The sequence below is a fragment of the Bipolaris victoriae genome, assembly GCF_000527765.1.
Source record: "Bipolaris victoriae FI3 unplaced genomic scaffold scaffold_49, whole genome shotgun sequence".
Classification (NCBI taxonomy): Eukaryota; Fungi; Ascomycota; class Dothideomycetes; order Pleosporales; family Pleosporaceae; genus Bipolaris; species Bipolaris victoriae.
Genome location: NW_014575343.1, coordinates 168,249 through 186,001, shown reverse-complemented (window position 1 = coordinate 186,001; position 17,753 = coordinate 168,249). Strand labels below are relative to the sequence as shown.

Below are 17,753 nucleotides of genomic sequence, written 5' to 3'. Positions count from 1 at the left end.
CCACAATCACTTCATCAGAAGCGAACTCCCAACACGACAGTACCATGGACGCACTCCCCGTAAACAACAAAACAGCCGGCGAAGCAGAAAGCACGTATAATAAAACACTCGAAACAGGTGCTGGAGCGACTCAGGTAAGTTTTGTAGTCTCTCCCAAAAAAAAAAGATAGTTATCTGAGTACAACACTTCATGACTGATTATTTTCGCATAGAATTTTGCGCCTGTAAAGCGCGTCTGCGCCCATCTTAATGCGTTCCACGCGTATGCCGACGATCCCAAGCGTGCTGCCGTGGAGGCAAATCACTACTGTGCGCATGTCAATGAAGAAGTGCGGCAGTGTATTCTTTACGACTCGGCTGAGGCAGGGGCTCGTATTATTGGTATTGGTGCGTTACATCCGCCTCCCCCCCCTACGCCCATTCCCTTTTCTCTACTTGAAAGGAAGTAAATAGTACCGTACTGACTAGGCCAAACTCAGAATACATGATTTCGCCCAAACTCTACGACACCCTTCCGGCCTCGGAGCAGAAACTCTGGCACTCGCACGTCTTTGAAGTGAAATCCGGTATGCTAATCATGCCGCGCCCCTCGTCCATCCCGGAAGCCGCCTGGGAACTAGCCGAGAACCGGGAGATGGAAGAAGTGATCCAACTGTACGGCAAGATCTACCACTTATGGCAGACGGATCGAGGCGATAAGTTGCCCTTGGGTCCCCCGCAGCTTATGACGAGTTATACGGCCGAAGACCAGATGCCGGATTTTGAGGAGAGGATGAAGGAGAGGGATCAGAGGTTTGAGAGTGATTATACGAGGAAGAGGGGGGTCAGGGAGTATATCGAGGTGCCGCAGATTCATGAGAATGCGGATGCGACGTGGGCGAAGGGCGGGATGGGACATTGAGTGGTGGCGATGTCGCGGTTACGGTTTTGGGGGGAAATTTAGCGCGAGCGTCGGATTTGGTACGCCGGGGAATTGTAGCATTGGGGGGTTATCAATGTTTCCCTCGCCTCCTCGTTAGGGACACGATTGTCAGGTGGTTATTTCTTTGAGATGTTTGTCCCCCAAACGGAAAACCTCGGATCTAAAACGTGGATTCGTCGCATCATGAGCCGGTCGTGTTTGGAAGAACCTCGATTTTGGCCGGGTCGGGTTTTTCTCGTCGCCCCAGTAGTTTTCCCAAGACATCCTTTTCTTTGTTACCGTCTTCTTCGTCGGCGTCACTCGTGTCTTCGGTGTCGCTCTCCGCTGCGTTTGGATCTTTTTCTTCCAGCACGCCGAGTCCGAGATCCTAGGTCGTTTGGTTAGCAAAAAACTTGGGACTTGTCTTTGCCATTTTAATTTTTTTTTTTACCAAACAGGCACAACACTCACCATTTCAATGTACGGCTCGCCTTCTTCCTGGTCCTCGGCATCCAGTCTCCTCAATGTACCCGCCCGCTTCTGTGCCTCGAGCTCTTCGTTTGCGGCCTTGAGGCGCGGCAGGAAGTCCTTGAGAAAACCTCTGATGTCAGGTCCCATTTCGGCCTTTGTCAGCTTCATGATGGGTTTTGTGCCTCTGTTTGCGCGGAGGTTGACGACGCCGTCTGCGCCCTTTGCTTCGTCTAGCTCCATTTGTGTGTCTTCGCCGTCGTCATCTTCGTCTTCTTCTTCCTCGCTTGAGCTCTCGTCGCTGCTGGGCTCTTCGCTGGATTCAGAGAGTGTGCTATCTGTATCTGAAGTACCATAGTCGCTTGCGTTTGTCGCCGTACCGTCTGTAGCGTTTGTTGATGCAAGCGCGGATTGCGACGACATGGACGGCGAGGAGCTGGGCTTCGTGCGATGCGGAACTGAGTCGTGCGTGTACTGTGCCATGGCTTTCTTCGGCGGTATTAATCAAACAGGGTCGTCACCTTGGCGAATGTGAGAGGGAGGGGCTATACGAAGGGGAAAGGTAACACGGGTGTGATGTTTAATACAGAGTGGACGGCTTAAAAAAAGTTGTGCAAAAGTTCGGGCGCGCGCCGCTGGACCATTCTTTTGCGGAACGGGTGCGCCGAACGTGCGCAAAAAGATAGACCGGCGGCAGGATTGCTACGTCACCCCCGCCCGCCCGCCTCGCCTCGCCAGCCCTAGCTAGCATCCTTTAATCGGACAAAGATCAGCATTACATATTTACTTCTGAGGGGGAACTGCCTGCAGTCGGTATGATCCGAATGCATGTCGGATGGAGGTGCATACCGACGCCGGCCGTGTGGCTTGTTGCGTTGTACGTTGGCCTGAGGCCTCAGGTCCATTCCCATTGGTGTCAGCAGGGGTCTTGAAACGGGGTCTTGAAACGTAGTCAGAGCGGGCGTCTGCATGGCTGACCTTCTCTCTCCGATCGAGCCTCTTTAAAGGGTCCCCTATCTTGCCTTACAACATATTCACTTCTTCCAACGTCTTCTCCGCCAGTCCTTTGTTTTCTCTGTCTGCCAAGCCTTTGTTGCTGCTGAACACCTCTTCACGTGCGAGTAAACTGTCGGTGTGAACGCAATTGCCCCTCTTTCAGCTGGTCGACGAGCATTACCATCGGGGTGTCAACATATTGCTGTTAGGTTACAAGAGAAACGTGCGGACTAGTGTTAGGTATGTTTTAAGTTTCCTGTCATTCTTCTAGTCGACCACTCAATCCCCTTCAATTCGCTGGCTCCTCTGGCTATTTGTCTGTCGGGCGTGCTTGGCGGAAGCCTGGTGTAAGGACTTTCGTCCCGACAGCCTTGAGATGTCTGATATCAGTCATATATCTTCCTCAGCCATGGTTTCACCATGGATTCCTTGTACGTGTAAACACCTACATTTTCGGGTTATCTTCATGTGCTGTCCAACGACATGTCCGCACCACTACCGTTTCAGGCTTTGCAGCGTTTAGATGCCTAGGCGAAGATGTAAGAGCTTTGCAATTGCTCACCCTCAAACATCTTTCTGCCTTCAAACCCAGCAAACAGTCCCAGATCTGCCTCGCATTTCAAGTCCCGGATATTCCCAACCTCGGCCATGTTTCACAGCACATCTCATGTCTATTCGTTTTGTCACGATTTATCTTTGCTACTTAAATGCTGACTCTGCACAGATTAGGATTCCTGCTCGCTACCACATTTCAGTGTCTCTTCTCTGGAAAGTCTCTACGCCACCAAGCACAGTGTACCTTAGCCAACAAGGTCACGTAAGAGTCCAAGATTGATTTTTGATCACACATCGGCATTTAAAGAGGAATCCCCTTGAGCCTACGTCGTTCCGTCACTTAATTTATTCAACAATCATTCATCATGGCTGGCCGATTCCCCGCGCTCAGCACTTCCAACCTCCCCGCTGCATCTTCTGAAGAGCAGGCAGCAACCGCATCACCCGCACGTGGAACCGCAATGCTCAACAACATCTTCAAATCGGTGCGTGTTCCCGAATTCCGCTTCAAGTGGATGTTCTGGGCCGAAAAGGGACAGCAAGCACCGCCCAAGGACAAGGCGACGGCATCGGAAGAATATCTCACACGCCCCAAGCCCCTGGGTGATCAAATTGTGTCGGTCAAGGAGTTTTACCAGCACTTCAACAACATTCCGGTTGAGAACCTCAAACTGCGCGACTCGATACATCTCTTTCACTTGGGCGTCAAGCCAGTATGGGAGGACCCACGAAATACGCGTGGAGGAGCATGGTACTTTAAAGTCAGCAAGGACCTTGCAGCGCAATTCTGGCACGAAATGTGTCTGCTCGCTGTAGGTGATGTGTTGCAAGGGGCCGTTGAAACGAAGCGAGCTTGTAAGTTCTATTTCCAGCCATCTTTCGTCATTATAAACTTTACTGACCATGCCAAGCTTTTAATGATGACATTTGTGGCATTTCATACAGCGTTCGTTGGAACGCGGTCCAGATTGCTGTATGGAACCGCGACGCAGAGAACGAGGAAGGCCGCCAGAAGCTACTGGCGGTTATTCTCGACAAGCTCTCTGAGGAGCTACGGCCGAAGAAGGAGGATAGCTACTGGTACAAGGCGCACAAGGAGCACAAGGGCTTCATTGAGCAGCAGTGAGCGGATTGTGTACAGGCTATGGATGATGGTAGAGCATTCTTGAATTAGCATGAGATAGGCTCAAGCGACCTTGGATTGTTGCATACTTGCATAAGATAATCGGCGTTTTCGAATACATCACTTTGAAGTCGTTTTGGGTGCACCCGTGCTATAATATCGAGTGCCTCCAGTCTGACTTGCAACCCCGCCTTTCAACTTTGCCATGCGCTGCGGATTCTCGGAATCAGTTGTGGAATACGATGAACTCACACAAACAGCTTAACAACAGGTTTGTAATGCCTTAAAATGCCAATCTGAATTCCCCATCCGATCCAGACTATCCGTCAGGCAACGGTCATGGTGCGCCAATCATGAGCATGGTTCGCCGCAAAGCACGGGCCACATGTAGAAGCATCATCCACTTCTCATAATCCTCCGCACTCGAACCATTGCCGCCTCCCACCATCCAGTCGTCCCCCCTCTCAACCGCCCAACATGGCCGCGATTCCCACGTCTCTCTTTCGCTGGGTTGTTCCCGCCGCCATTGGTGCCAGCGTGGTACAATCCTCCATCTACGATGTCAAGGGCGGTACCCGCGCAATCATCTTCGACCGTCTGTCGGGAGTCAAGGAGACTGTCGTCAACGAGGGCACACATTTCCTGATTCCATGGCTGCAGCGGGCCGTCGTGTTCGATGTTCGGACTAAGCCGAGGAACATCAGCACGACGACGGGAAGCAAGGACTTGCAGATGGTTACCTTGACACTGAGGGTGTTGCACCGACCGGAGGTTAAGCAACTGCCTAAAATCTACCAGGTAAGGATGCAACCACGAAAGAAATACCATGGCTTGTTGAAAGCAGGTGTTTGGGGGATTAAAGATGTTGACAGATTATTAGAACCTCGGTCTTGACTACGACGAGAGGGTCCTTCCCTCTATCGGAAACGAAGTCCTCAAAGCCATTGTCGCCCAATTCGACGCTGCAGAACTCATTACGCAGCGAGAGGCCGTGTCGAACCGCATTCGCGCCGATCTACTGAAGCGCGCCAACGAGTTCAACATTGCGCTCGAAGACGTCTCCATCACACACATGACGTTTGGCAAGGAATTCACCAAGGCGGTTGAGGAGAAGCAAATCGCACAGCAAGAAGCGGAGCGCGCGCGATTCATTGTAGAAAAGGCAGAGCAGGAAAGACAGGCCAATGTTATTCGCGCAGAGGGTGAGGCTGAGGCGGCGGACACGATTAGCAAGGCGGTGGCAAAGAGTGGTGATGGCCTTGTTCTGATCAGGCGGCTGGAATCTCAAAAGGACATTGCACAGATTCTGGCAAGAAACCCGAACATCAGCTACCTGCCTGGCGGGGCTGCTGGCAATGGTGGTGGGTCAAGCGGCGGCAGCTTCCTGTTGGGCCTGAGGTCGTAGATGGGACGAATGCAGATGAATGACGACGGGGGGGTGTGTGTGGAAAATGCCTTAGCCGGTGTAGCACCGGCGTATGGCTGCTGTACAATATACTAACCACGGGCATGATAACACTTCTCTACCAAATGTGAATAGCGGTCTCCTCTGTGTTTCGCCTTTCTATTCTTGTGTCCTTGTAGCCTGGTAACAGAAAGACAAATCGTAATCGCCTATCGCTCCAGAGGCGCATGTCAAAGTTGTCGCTCTTGCCAAAATTGACGTTTTCCAAATTATCGTTTTCCAAGTCAAACGCTTGTCTCTATGTCTTCTTTTTGATAGACATGATGGGTGCTAGGTGAGAGACAAGGGCGTCAGAAAAGTCTAAACCCGTCACGGAAAGAGGTTTTTTCCTGCAACAAGTTTGACGCAGTCAAGAACCACACCAGTCGGTCAAGTATTACAAAAGAAGAAGAAAACAGAAATCCTCAGGCACCTTGGCTTTTCCAAAAACTTTGCCTTGGCCTAAACGTCACAATACTCAAATACTCATGTTTCTGTTTTGAGAAGGGAAGGGGGGGAGAGAGACGAGGCTTACCATATCTACTCGCATCTAGAATCTCGCCTATACATAGTTTGTTACCCCCAGACCCATGTATAATTTCAAATCACAGAACAAAGGAAAGAAAAACAGAATGTAGAAGGCAAAGCGAAGAAAGAGAATCCCGCAAAAGGAAGGCACTAAGTTAGAAATGTTGCAGAAATTGTCATTTTTCTCAAACCGGAATGTTTTGACACATTGTCCGCCTCAGGCGCCTTTTCTTGATTGCTTTCGGTCGCACGGGCATCCGAAACTGGTCTCTGTCCCTCCCCCAGAATAGGTCGATTCCTGTTTAATGCAAGATGGAGTGAGTAGGAAACATGCAGCCGAATCAAATCTCCCCCGTTCTCCCCCGCGAATTCGCTTAGATAGACAGATGGATATGTGCACAATGGGGTGACCCTTGTGGATTTGGGTAAGAGAGCGGTTTGTGATTGAGAGAAAAGGGCCGGTCTGAGGATTCGAGGTTTGGAAGCTGAGGAATTAAGGTTTGTTCAAGGACGAAAACGGTCACGTGGGGGTGGTGATGGGAGGGATTGCGAGCCAGTAATGTGACGGATTTGGTTGTGGTGTGTGTTGCAACGCCTGTTTCGGAAGGGCAAGTAGCGCACAGGCAAGCACGAGCAAGGCGTGATAAGGTGGCGCGGTCGTTACAATCCCAGTCGCAGATCCCGAGGGGAACGACAGAATGAGGACAACCTTCTTTGTCGTGTCCGCGACTCAGGTTGCTGTTTCTGAGTGTCACTGATGCATTAAAACATGGCGAGCGAAGGATGATTCCCAGGCAGCGACAAAACAGCGGCGGTCGGGGGATACGTGCTGGGCTGCTAGTGCTGGGCTGGCCGTCATGAGGGGTTAGGGCATGAAATTCCAACAAAAAAGAGCTGCGCCTCTTCGTCGACGGGATGCGTGACTGCGCTGGTTTACCGGGGTGGGAAAATGATAGGGCGAGAGGTGGTATTTGGTGTAGCATGGATGCCCTAGGCAGTCAGTCAGGTGGCTGTGCATGGGAGCAAACTTGCGCTGCAGCCAATCAGACGAGCTGTGGCCATGCAGCGTGGCTTGACAGCCTAGAATCCGCCCTGGCAGGCTCACCGGCAGGCGCTCTCAGCTGGTAGTAATCGTGGACAGCGCATTGCGGACTGGAACTATAATACTTTCCGGCAACCTTCGCGAGGGGCGAAGTTGTTCAGTACACGTCTCCCTTCTTACCCCATACGTCCGTAAAGGAAGATACGCATACGCCCTACGCAGTAGGACCCGTCCTTTTCGCTTAGCCATGGCTGTTGTTCGGCAGCAGCAGCGGTGCAGCAAGCAGACGAGCATTATCCTTACCCTTCGCATTCTGCTATTTGTCAAGCAGCTTCGTCGACGTGTCGAGCCGCGTGTGCACAATGGCTCATCAATCGACTCGGGCAGACTTGGCGTAAGGCTATTCCGATCGTCGGGCGAGTCGCACACGCCGGCTTCGGCTGCTCCCGCAAGTCGAAACCTGGCTGGAGACAAGGTGCAACAGTACGTTTTTGGAAGCTTTTGTTTGGTTTCATCTGGCTCACATGTGCCGGCCGTAGGATGCTCAGCACACTCGACGGCAAAGTCGGTGCTAGTACAGGAAACGCTTTTTCAGCGACTGCGAGTAACAGCGCCCTCTTCCTCAAACACAGCAATGCGGCGATCGTCGAGGGGCGTTCCATGAACGAAATTATCCAACTCTTGGCTGCCGTGCACGGCGCCATCAACGTGCTTGCAGACTGCCGCGGGCAGTATGGCGACGAGTGGCTGCTCGCCCAAGGCCTCGAGGCGGGGCTGGTGCTCGACGACAGCTTCATTGCGAATTACGAGCACTTGCTGCTGCGCCTGCAGACTGACCTGGTCGCGGCACTGTCGCGTAAGGTGCTTGAGGAGTTGCTGCGGGGTGGGCACGACAAAAAGCAACGCAAGATGCTGGGTTGGTTCGCTGAATTCGCCGAGAAGCCACAGGCGCTGAGCACGTCGTTCCCGTGGACGATCAAGCCGTCGCTGGCAGTACTGTGGGGAGTGTGCTGGATGTTCTACGAGTGCGCGGGTCAAGGCCAGGGTCAAGGCCAGGGACAGGGACAGGGCGGGGAGCAGATGGGCAACGAGCGAGCGCGAGTGCCGCTGGAGTGTTTGCTGCAGAACATATCGCTGCCGTGGGATAGCGGTGCATCGTCCGACTGTAGGTGTTGCAAGCTTCTTTGGGGTTGTGTCTAGTACACAGCCGGCGGCGTAGAGGTCGAGGCTAACGCATTGTAGATGTCAGCCTGGGCCGGGCGCTGATTGGCTCTCAGGCGCAGCAGGGCGCCTCTCTGCATGCACAAGCAGCAAACGCGCGGGTGGATCTTGGGCACGGCGTGTTCCAGGCACGAAACACGGAAACCTGGGAATCCGACTTTGGGACGACGGGCAGGCTGCCGGCCTTGGTGGAGAGTCAGGCAGGGTCAAGGGCGGCCCCAGAGGCGGTTGCAAGTAAGTGCCTAGTCACAGTCGTGTGCTGTCCCGTCTGTGTTTGACTCACGCCTGCTCTCGACACCCAGGTTTCAGCCTGGAAGCATCTCGCACAACCCGCTAACTAATCCAGCGCCAGAAGATACTTATTACGCCCATGCCGCACCCTACTACCAGCCAGTCCAGCCCGTTAATTTGTATTCGCCTCATAGTCCAGGCTCTGCTGCGCCACTCACGGCCTATCCGCACCTTGGCAATCTCCATAATCCTACTCACCCTACTCCCTCTTGGCACCACTCCGCGTTGCCACCTCAACTCCCTCCGCGTCATCTGATTAACACTGCGCATAACCCGACAATCAGAGTCATCACCGTCCCGGACGACGACTTGTTTGCTCCGCCACAAACGGGCTTCGCGTCGCCTTCTATATATCGCCAACCTGAGGCCCCCCTCAACTTGAACTCCTCCCCTTACTACCACTACTCTCCCTCCCACTTCAACATGACTGATCTCGCTCCCACCACCGCGCCTACTCTGCCTGCTCCCCACGAGCACAAGCGCACTTCCTCAGTCAACTCATTACTCGGCGACATGCCCACTCCAGTTAGCCTGAGCTGTCCGCGCTCTCCCATCATGACTTCACCAACGGCCGGAGAGCGCAGACAATCACTGGCTGCTAGTCCCCCAAGATCCCACAGCAGAGGTTTGTCCGTCGACTCCTCGCAAGATGGTGACGACGACGGATCCCTACGGAAGAACCACAGCTATAAGCGCGCCGAGGAGCCGCCGCGCAACGAAGACGGCAAGATGGTCTGCAAGTACCAAGAGTGCCAGGGCGTATCATTTGATCGCAAGTGCGAATGGAGGTAAGTTTTGTTCCCCGCACCCCAATATTACAACTTGAAACTACAGATTACTAACCCTAGCCTACAGCAAACACATGGACAAGCATGATCGTCCCTACAAATGCAATGCCAAGGGCTGCGAAAAGCTTCAGGGATTCACTTACAGCGGTGGCCTTCTCCGCCACGAGCGAGAGGTCCACAAGATGCACGGTGGAACTAAGAAGTCGCTTTTTTGTCCGTTCCCTGACTGCAAGCGCAGCTCCGGCGCCGGCTTCACGCGGAAAGAGAATCTCGCTGAACACATCCGCCGCGTCCACCGGAGAACGTCAATGTCAGCAGACTTGCACGGACTCGTCATTCGCCGTGACATGGTTCGTCGCGAGATTGAAGGCTCCCCCATCCGTGAGTCACATGCTCCAGAGTCACCTTACATCCGTCCAATGGAGTACCGCGAGGAAGAGGACATCAGCATGAAGCGCAAGCGTGGTGCCTCTGACTCTGAAGTCTCTGAGCGCGACAATGACGAGATGCGCTCTGAGATCAAGCGTCTGCGACAAGAGAACGAGGAAAAGGACTCGCGGCTCAAGCAGCTGGAGCAAGCCGTCATGGCGCTCCAGCAGCAAGGCCGCAGATAAACGTCTGTCAGATTTTGCCACTGGGTTTTCTTTCTTTTCTTTTCTTCGAGGAGTTTGATTGATCACTGCATTGGGAAAGGAGTTTGGGCAACGGTTTCGGTTCGCCCCTTTTTTTATCTGTCCATAACACTCTCCTCACAATTCCCTACCCATACCCCCACAAGCGCGCTCATTGTACATAAATCTCTTCCCCGAGCGACTATGATCTCTCCAAGTCTACATCTTAAACTGTAATTTGTTTTTGTCTTTTTTTTCCTTACGTCACATCTGGTCAAGAGATATGGGGGAGAGGCATGGCTGGTACATGCATGGCACGCCACACATTCTACGAATTGAAATGCCCCTTGTTATATTCAAAATGCGAAATTGGAAGGGAAATGGGAAGGCGCAGAAGCATATTATACCACTCGTTGATTATTTTCTTTATCATTCATCTCAACCTTTTGTACGAGTTAATTGTAGTTTATTATCACATGAATAAGAAAAAATAGGAAGAAGCACAACATCAAAACACTACCAAAAGATAGTCTTTACTGTGCACCTGAATCTTACATTTTTTTCGCATTGTTGTCCCTAGGAATCCAAGACATGAAGTCAAGTTTACCTTTTCAGGACAAGGCCACCATCTTAATACCGCTTCGGCCCCCAAAAATTCAACCGTGCCACCAGATCGCATGCGCATATGCGCGCGCGTGGTATAAATTAAAATCTTACCCAACCCACCCACTCACACACACATACACACACATTCCACACATACATACCCCTGCCCCCGTTCTTGATGCCTAGTAGGATTCTGCCTGACCCGCCCACCCCGTCAACACTCGCATATTTCGTGCACGCTACAGCCTTGCCTTGCTGACTTTGCATTCCCACCCCGACATTCTAGACCGGTATTCGCGCCCTTGGATCATATTTACGGAGGCGGCAGTGTGCCTGATTATGCCACAAAGCGACTAGACCACTTTTTTTTGTGTGTGTTTGTGTGGGTGGGTGGGTGTAACAAGCATCATGTGGATTTATGGCGTACTCAGGTTGCAGGTGTTCGCAGGCAGCCACCCCCCTCCCCCTAACATCTACCAGCTATACTACACTACTACCGGGCTACGCCACTAGTCTATCTTTCCTGGTCTGTCTCACGCACACACACACATACGCCCCGAACTCCTCCCCTACTTGGCAATTTCTGGAAGTCCCGGTATGAGACATTTCTACGTCATCTTATGTGTTTTTTTGCCTGGTTACCTTAAAACGCCCTTTTTTTGGTTGCGCATTGTTGGCTTTGTTTGGAGGTGTTAGAGGGCAGGGGGGGGGGCGTGAGGCTGGCGTGCATGAGGAGGGTTATGAGTCAGATGAAGGCGATGATAACTAGAGGGATTTATTACTGTTGGACTAAAGGGGGAAATGGAAGGGCTAGGCTGAAGGATGGATCATGTGATGGCGCGTTAGCGTGTTCAACGCGCTAAATCTCCCTCTTTTAGTCTTTCCTTGTTTTTTCTTCCATGGTTTTCTTGTTTGTTTGTTTGGTTTGGTTAGAGTGGAGCGATTGGCGCCTCCTTGTGGATTGTTGCTGCCTTGTATCCCGTGTGTGAGTGTTTTTCTTTGGGTGGCGCATGATTAGGGATACATGGCGGACGAATGGGGGAACGGGACCGGGCGGAACGCGTAGGTGGCTAGTGGCTGTGTACCGGGTTTTTGGCGAAGTATTCCGTCGGGTGAGGGTCGGGATTAGGCATCAGCTTTTTTTTTCTTGATTTTGAATTGAATGGAACGGACGAAAACATGAGGTGTAGTGGTGTGGATGGATGCAATGTTGCGGAGCGGAGTATACAGTGATATCTCGCCGATGTGTGGCTGTGGCGGTGGCTGTGTGCATCTCGGACATTCGGGTTCCTGATAGAGTCCGAACGGGTAGTGACGCCACTGACGTATGAGAATGTTGCGAGGTCTTGTATAGTGTAGATAAATACTATAGGTTTCACTCATATATCCTAGACTCCAACATAGCCCTCTTTCCCCAGCTGTCAATATGTTCAAGCCTGCTTTCATGTCTTGAACTGGAGAGAGCCGCGCGAAGAAGAATCTTAACATGTTGGCGTGTATCAAAAAGATGACAGTGTATTTTCTAACTGCCAATCAAGTTTTATCTGTCGCGTAGAGGAAGCGTCTTGAAATGAGGGAGATGTGCAGCTGTGTAGAGCTGCAACACCTTGACTCCTGCCACGCCTAACTGATTCAACCCTAATGCTGACCCTACACACTCGCTGGCTCATTCAATCCCAACTACAGTAATTTTCCGGAGCCTCCTTCTGAAGTTCGGCCTTGCCATTGCTGTAGATTAGGTCAGAAAGAGATATGATAGTTAAATATATGGAGATCTTAAGGTCTACAGACGCCGATGGTAAAACCATAAATAACAACGTTTCGCAGCTTCTTTTCCCACATACAGTTTTTTACGGCGTTGCTACAATTGTTAGTTGTAACCGACCAAACTGAGCTCGGAGGAGGTGAAGCAAGGGTGAGAGTCCCGCTAAGAATGAGAAGATAAAGGCTAGCAAGGTGCATTTTTCAAATGAATAAAAAATTGAAGCGTGTGGAGCGATGTAGGAAGAATCAGGAGGACTGCAGTTGTGTCGCGATTTGCTGAAACAAGAAGACAAAGGTGCAGAAGTGACAGCTGCGTATAAATAAGCTTCTTTTCTGCAGCATAGACAAGTCATTAACATCAGCTTACTATCTACATACTAGTGATGAACCGAATTACAGCCGTCTATTCACTCCCCTTCTAAGCGTTTCTTTGCCACGTGGGCTCGGTAAGTACTAACAGACACACTTGAAGGTACACACGGGATAGCGGTTCGGCACCATCAAACTCAATTATTTGTCGGTATATCCCAGGGCAGGTGCTTATCTTTTACTCGTACAACACAATACATGGGACGCCACTGTGGAAACTTTTCTTCTCAGCTGCAATGGAATTTTTCATTTTCGTACATGGTCATGATTCACTCCGACAGTGGTTTATGCGATTTTTGGTATCCATCACTATATTTTTAACAAGAAGAGCGCGGTTGAGATATAGATCTTAGGGGCTTAGGCGCCAATATTTAAGGGAATAAGTACACAAATAGAGTGGAAAGTGCTAGAGGAGCTTGTTGAATAGTATCCAAGTATGTAGTAACAACATGCTGCAGAGCAGACTATGTATTCTGTCAGTGCCCGGGTTACTCCTGACAGTAAGTCGTGCACGTTACTAAATCCGGTATGCCAATTTGCGCAATATCGCGAGGCCCTTGAGATGTTTTGACACATATATGAGAATAATAATAATAAGGTTTAGATCACGATAGATTCAGAAGGATCTGTTGAGACTTCGAATCGAGAGATACACATACATTGAGTACATGTATGGCTGCAATTTGATGAGATCGACAGGCTCTAGGGTTGTTCCGTCAACTTAGCCTTTGAGTATCGTGGCAATCTATAATGGATTGGACGAACTTTAGCAGCTTGCTCGGCGAGACCTCGGTAAGGCTTTCCATATCTACCATCAAACTGTCTGTTCTCTATTTAACACAATTATGCATTGATCTAGCGACTTTTTGCCAACACCACATGTACGATAAGAAGAAACCTAGATGGTTGCTTTCGATGTTTAGCAAACGCGATTTGGCGATCTCGAACCCTTAAAACTACCCAAATACCATAATATTGTTTTGACATTGTTAGCTTATTCTCGGCTTCTTTGAAGTTGCGATGGTTTGCTGAGAGGCTGCATAAGCATGAAGTCAAAGAAGCAATACATGCGTATTAGGCTTTTACTTTCGAGACGGTAAAGTTGTATGCGGAAAGTTTCCTGGAGGATTTAGTAAAACCAGTTGCCTAATCTAGAAACAGAAATTCTTCTCGAGTAAAACGCATGTACATGATCACCAAACCCGGTCAAAAATCCGCGAATGGAAAGTGGTGCATGGCTGACTAAATACCACGCCTTACGCTTTTCTTATTCCCTTGAACCGGGTGCTGCATCCATCGCCGCTAGCTGACGGTGCCGCTCCGATCCGTCAGCCGTCAATCCTTGCACCGGGGGCTTCGTATCCAATGAGGGTTGCCGTGCACGATCAATGTAAATCTATAGTGGAGATCTCCTGCAAGCCACCATTGCTTTGCTAGAGCTTTACCACGACCAGAAATGCAGTTTTGAGATGATAGCGTTTGGATCTTGCAGATCGTGAAATCATGTCCTTCCTTCACCGCCAGTGTATAAATGGTCAAGATGCGACTGTTTGTCTCGTTGATTTATTACAGTTTCTTTTGCATTGCGTTGTAGCACAAAGGAAACCGCAATGCGACATTTCATAAAGATCCTCGGTCTCTGGACTGTTTTTGTCGCAGCGGACTCTGATGGCGATACCCTGCTTCAACAATTCTATGCTCCAGGCCGTCTTCTTGGCAATTCATTTGGCAACCCTGGTGTAAATGCGACATTTGATTACGTCGTTGTTGGAGCTGGTCTTGCTGGCGCTCTTACGGCATCGAGGCTTGCAGAGGCGTTGCCAGATAAGACGGTCGCAGTGCTAGAAGCGGGATCTTTCTACGAGATTTCAAATGGCAACTACAGTCAAATGTAGGTAGAAATTGAAACAGATGTGTATCAATACTTACGATTCAATTTTTTCTAGACCATACTATTCCACAATGTATGTTGGGCCAAGCTCAGACGATTACCAGCCATTGATAGATTGGGGCTACTTTACGGAACCCATCCCAGGTGCCAATGGACGAAGGTATTTCTATGCCCAGGGTAAAACTCTTGGTGTAAGTTTAGCCAGTTCAGAATTTGCATCGCTGGGCTACGATTAAACATTGTTGTAGGGAAGCTCAGCACGCAACCAGCAAATTTACCACAGGTACGACAATATTTTCTTTGCATGTTATTACAAACTACTGACTCCCACATCCAGAGCAACCAAAGGCTGGTATGCTGCCATGGCCAATATAACTGGAGACCCAGCGTACCTCTGGGACAATATGTTCCCTTTCATGAAGAAGAGCTTCTCCTTCACGCCGCCAGATACCAGATACCGCGCCGAAAACGCTACGGTAAATTTCACGCTGTCCAGCTTTGATAGTCCTGGAGGACCAGTACACTTAAGCTATCCAAAGTACGCTCAATCGATATCCTCATTTGGGCCTCAAGGATTCTCTGGAGCTGGGTTTAAAGCAGCCAATAGTTTCGTAGACGGAAACTTACTTGGTTACGGATACTGGCCGTTCACGCTGCGCGCTGAAGACAGCACAAGAAGCAGTACGGAAAGTGCTTTTCTCTCTCGGACAGCTACCAGGACTTCATTGAAAATATACCAGTCATGTATGGCGCGTAATCTTCTTTTTGATGAGAACAAGCGCGCTTTTGGAGTCAATGTCACAGTCGCAGGAAGGAGGCCTTTTATCCTTCATGCGCGCAAAGAAGTCATCGTATCTAGTGGCTTCATCAACTCTCCACATCTCCTCATGGTTTCTGGTATTGGACCGCGAGTAGCGCTCGAAAAACACAACATCCCCGTAATATCTGATCTCCCGGGTGTGGGTCGAAATCTCCACGACACTCCTGCCCTCGGCGGCATCACTCACTCCTCAAACGTACCTGGTAGGAGCGCCTGGACACGTAGTGCCACATCCTTCAACGACGCCGTAGAATCCTACCTCAAGAACGGATCGGGCCCTCTGAGCAGTCCAGCCAGCGACTTTGCCGCGTGGGACAGATTCTCCGAAGAATATACAAGAAACATGAGCCAGTCAACTCAAGACTACCTAAATCAGCTACCTTCCGACTGGCCAAATGTCGAATACGTACTACAAGCTTCCGAGCGCGTGCTTTCCACATCCCAAGCAGCCAGTAACACTGGCGTCATCGGCGCAATTCTTACTTCCGCCTCCAGCAGAGGAAACATTACGATTCAATCTGCCGACAATACCGTCGCACCAATTGTATACATCGGATGGCTGGACTCAAAAGAAGACCAAGAAATGGCCGTTGCGGCATATAGGCGCGCACGAACGATTGCATCAAGAATCTCTGCGTTTGGCACGGAAATTGCGCCAGGAGCGAATACCACGACCGATGCTCAGATCCTTGATTACATTCGCACCAAGGGCATGGGCGCGATTCATCATGGAGCGGCGACATGCGCAATGGGTCGCAATGTTTCCGATGGAGCTGTGGTAGACTCGAAAGCCAGGGTATTTGGAGTCAAGGGATTGAGGGTTATAGATTCTAGCTCTCTTCCTTTTGGAGCGCCGGGACATACACAAGGTGTTACTTATGCGCATGCGGAGAAGTTGGCGCAGGATGTTATTGATGCTGCAGCTGAGGAGTAAAGGAGAAGGAAATTTGTCGTATGTAGATAGCCTTTTGTTTATCTATCTTATTGGGACCATCTGGAATACACGTTAAATGCTCGATGATCTTGCCATCCTTCTCAATGCAGCCGTTTGAAGGCGAGAGCCATTTCTTGTACTCCCAGATGAGTAGGGACTATTACGTTATATAGCAGCTGATGTGCTATACACATCGTTATGGTACTACATATGTGACTCTTGAATTTGCTTCTCCTTAAGGAAGGAACAATCGGCAACAGTTTCAGTGTTTTTCTGCGTTCGAAAATAAACAGGAAGGCAGAATAGTGTACTGGAAGAGATCAAGTAGAGAGAGACAAGCTGAAACAGTGAACCTGTTATGGCGCATGATATGCAATTAAGCAACTTCTGATTTTGAATTTATATTTACAGTGGTATCAACAGTGATCATTGCAGAAGCATTGAAACCAAGCATAGAAACCAAGCATAGAAAGTCGTAGAGTACACACCTCAAACATTAAGCAGCGGCTGGCCACTATGCTAACCAACAAAATTGCCGAGTAAGTGACTTGACACTCTACCGGCAAAAGCCTGCATAACCGTTTGGTTGGACAGAAGCCAAGTATCTGCAGGCGTGGTAGGTGTCTGTCTCGTTGAAGTAGACCACAGCAATAGCACCCCCTGCTGTACGCCCGAAACGAGTTTCCTCATCATTCCACTGGGGCATGGAAATCTAAACAAAGTTAGCATTGAGCTAGGAAATGCAAAAGAAATTATATTGTTTGTGCAAAACTTACCCACTTGTGTGTATCGTCCGCGTTGGAAGGGCAAGAGCCTTTTGGAGAGAATGCACGTGAAGTCTCCTGCCCTGTAACCGTTTTTGCCCACGTGTCGAGGACGACCTTCTCTTGGTCGGCAACTGTGATGAGCCTGTAGTCTCCGGAGTATCGTTGGCAAGCAGTGTCGACGAAGTTTTCGAATTTGACCGCGAGAGTCGAAGCCGCAAAAACGGCGGGAATGATCTGAAGGAAGCGCATCTTGAAGATTGGGTTGGTTGTGATGGTGTGAAGTCGTTATTAAGCAAGTGAAGACTGGTGGGTGGGAATGTCATCAAATTGTTCTACGAATAGTATTTATATAATTTGATGTAGTGGAAACAAGGCGTTTGGTAAAGTTGACAAAGCAGTGCATATTTTGATTAAACTTACGGCCGACCAGCGCGACGAGAGTTGCATAGGGTAGGCACTAGTGATGCAACATTGTACTTGTCCTGGCTATTGGTCGAAACATTCCCGTTGAAATACGCTCGGTTACCATGCTGGTACTTTTCTTTAACCTTGATCCCAGATCTTGTTCGGTAACCGGGTCCCATCCGGAAGTAAGAACAAGACTGGGTATGTCCCGATTGCCGGACATTCGGTA

The 17,753-nt window shown here is 50.1% G+C and overlaps 7 protein-coding genes across 7 annotated transcripts; 5 read left to right on the top strand and 2 right to left on the bottom strand.

Annotated features, from left to right (window-relative positions):
- Positions 1-44: 44 nt before the first annotated feature.
- Positions 45-901, top strand: COCVIDRAFT_16597 (hypothetical protein; the record flags this gene model as incomplete). The annotated part of the gene is made up of 3 exons (XM_014700436.1): positions 45-134; positions 213-387; positions 480-901. 3 exons carry the CDS (start codon positions 45-47, stop codon positions 899-901), a joined length of 687 nt encoding a protein of 228 aa, XP_014555922.1.
- A 202-nt stretch (positions 902-1,103) lies between these two features.
- COCVIDRAFT_100958 (hypothetical protein) lies at positions 1,104-1,852 on the bottom strand (the record flags this gene model as incomplete). Its single annotated transcript, XM_014700496.1, has 2 exons — positions 1,104-1,289; positions 1,373-1,852. The coding sequence occupies 2 exons, from the start codon at positions 1,850-1,852 to the stop codon at positions 1,104-1,106; spliced, it is 666 nt and encodes a 221-aa protein (XP_014555982.1).
- A 1,433-nt stretch (positions 1,853-3,285) lies between these two features.
- On the top strand, positions 3,286-4,046 carry COCVIDRAFT_101120 (hypothetical protein; the record flags this gene model as incomplete). The annotated part of the gene is made up of 2 exons (XM_014700495.1): positions 3,286-3,775; positions 3,832-4,046. 2 exons carry the CDS (start codon positions 3,286-3,288, stop codon positions 4,044-4,046), a joined length of 705 nt encoding a protein of 234 aa, XP_014555981.1.
- A 474-nt stretch (positions 4,047-4,520) lies between these two features.
- Positions 4,521-5,448, top strand: COCVIDRAFT_27238 (hypothetical protein; the record flags this gene model as incomplete). The annotated part of the gene is made up of 2 exons (XM_014700494.1): positions 4,521-4,841; positions 4,924-5,448. The coding sequence occupies 2 exons, from the start codon at positions 4,521-4,523 to the stop codon at positions 5,446-5,448; spliced, it is 846 nt and encodes a 281-aa protein (XP_014555980.1).
- A 1,856-nt stretch (positions 5,449-7,304) lies between these two features.
- On the top strand, positions 7,305-9,971 carry COCVIDRAFT_27237 (hypothetical protein; the record flags this gene model as incomplete). The annotated part of the gene is made up of 5 exons (XM_014700493.1): positions 7,305-7,540; positions 7,597-8,222; positions 8,300-8,512; positions 8,625-9,357; positions 9,425-9,971. The coding sequence occupies 5 exons, from the start codon at positions 7,305-7,307 to the stop codon at positions 9,969-9,971; spliced, it is 2,355 nt and encodes a 784-aa protein (XP_014555979.1).
- Positions 9,972-14,317: 4,346 nt separating this feature from the next.
- Positions 14,318-16,352, top strand: COCVIDRAFT_101055 (hypothetical protein; the record flags this gene model as incomplete). The annotated part of the gene is made up of 4 exons (XM_014700492.1): positions 14,318-14,598; positions 14,654-14,789; positions 14,847-14,881; positions 14,936-16,352. 4 exons carry the CDS (start codon positions 14,318-14,320, stop codon positions 16,350-16,352), a joined length of 1,869 nt encoding a protein of 622 aa, XP_014555978.1.
- Positions 16,353-16,908: 556 nt separating this feature from the next.
- On the bottom strand, positions 16,909-17,368 carry COCVIDRAFT_101025 (hypothetical protein; the record flags this gene model as incomplete). The annotated part of the gene is made up of 2 exons (XM_014700491.1): positions 16,909-17,064; positions 17,129-17,368. 2 exons carry the CDS (start codon positions 17,366-17,368, stop codon positions 16,909-16,911), a joined length of 396 nt encoding a protein of 131 aa, XP_014555977.1.
- Between the last annotated feature and the right edge of the window lie 385 nt (positions 17,369-17,753).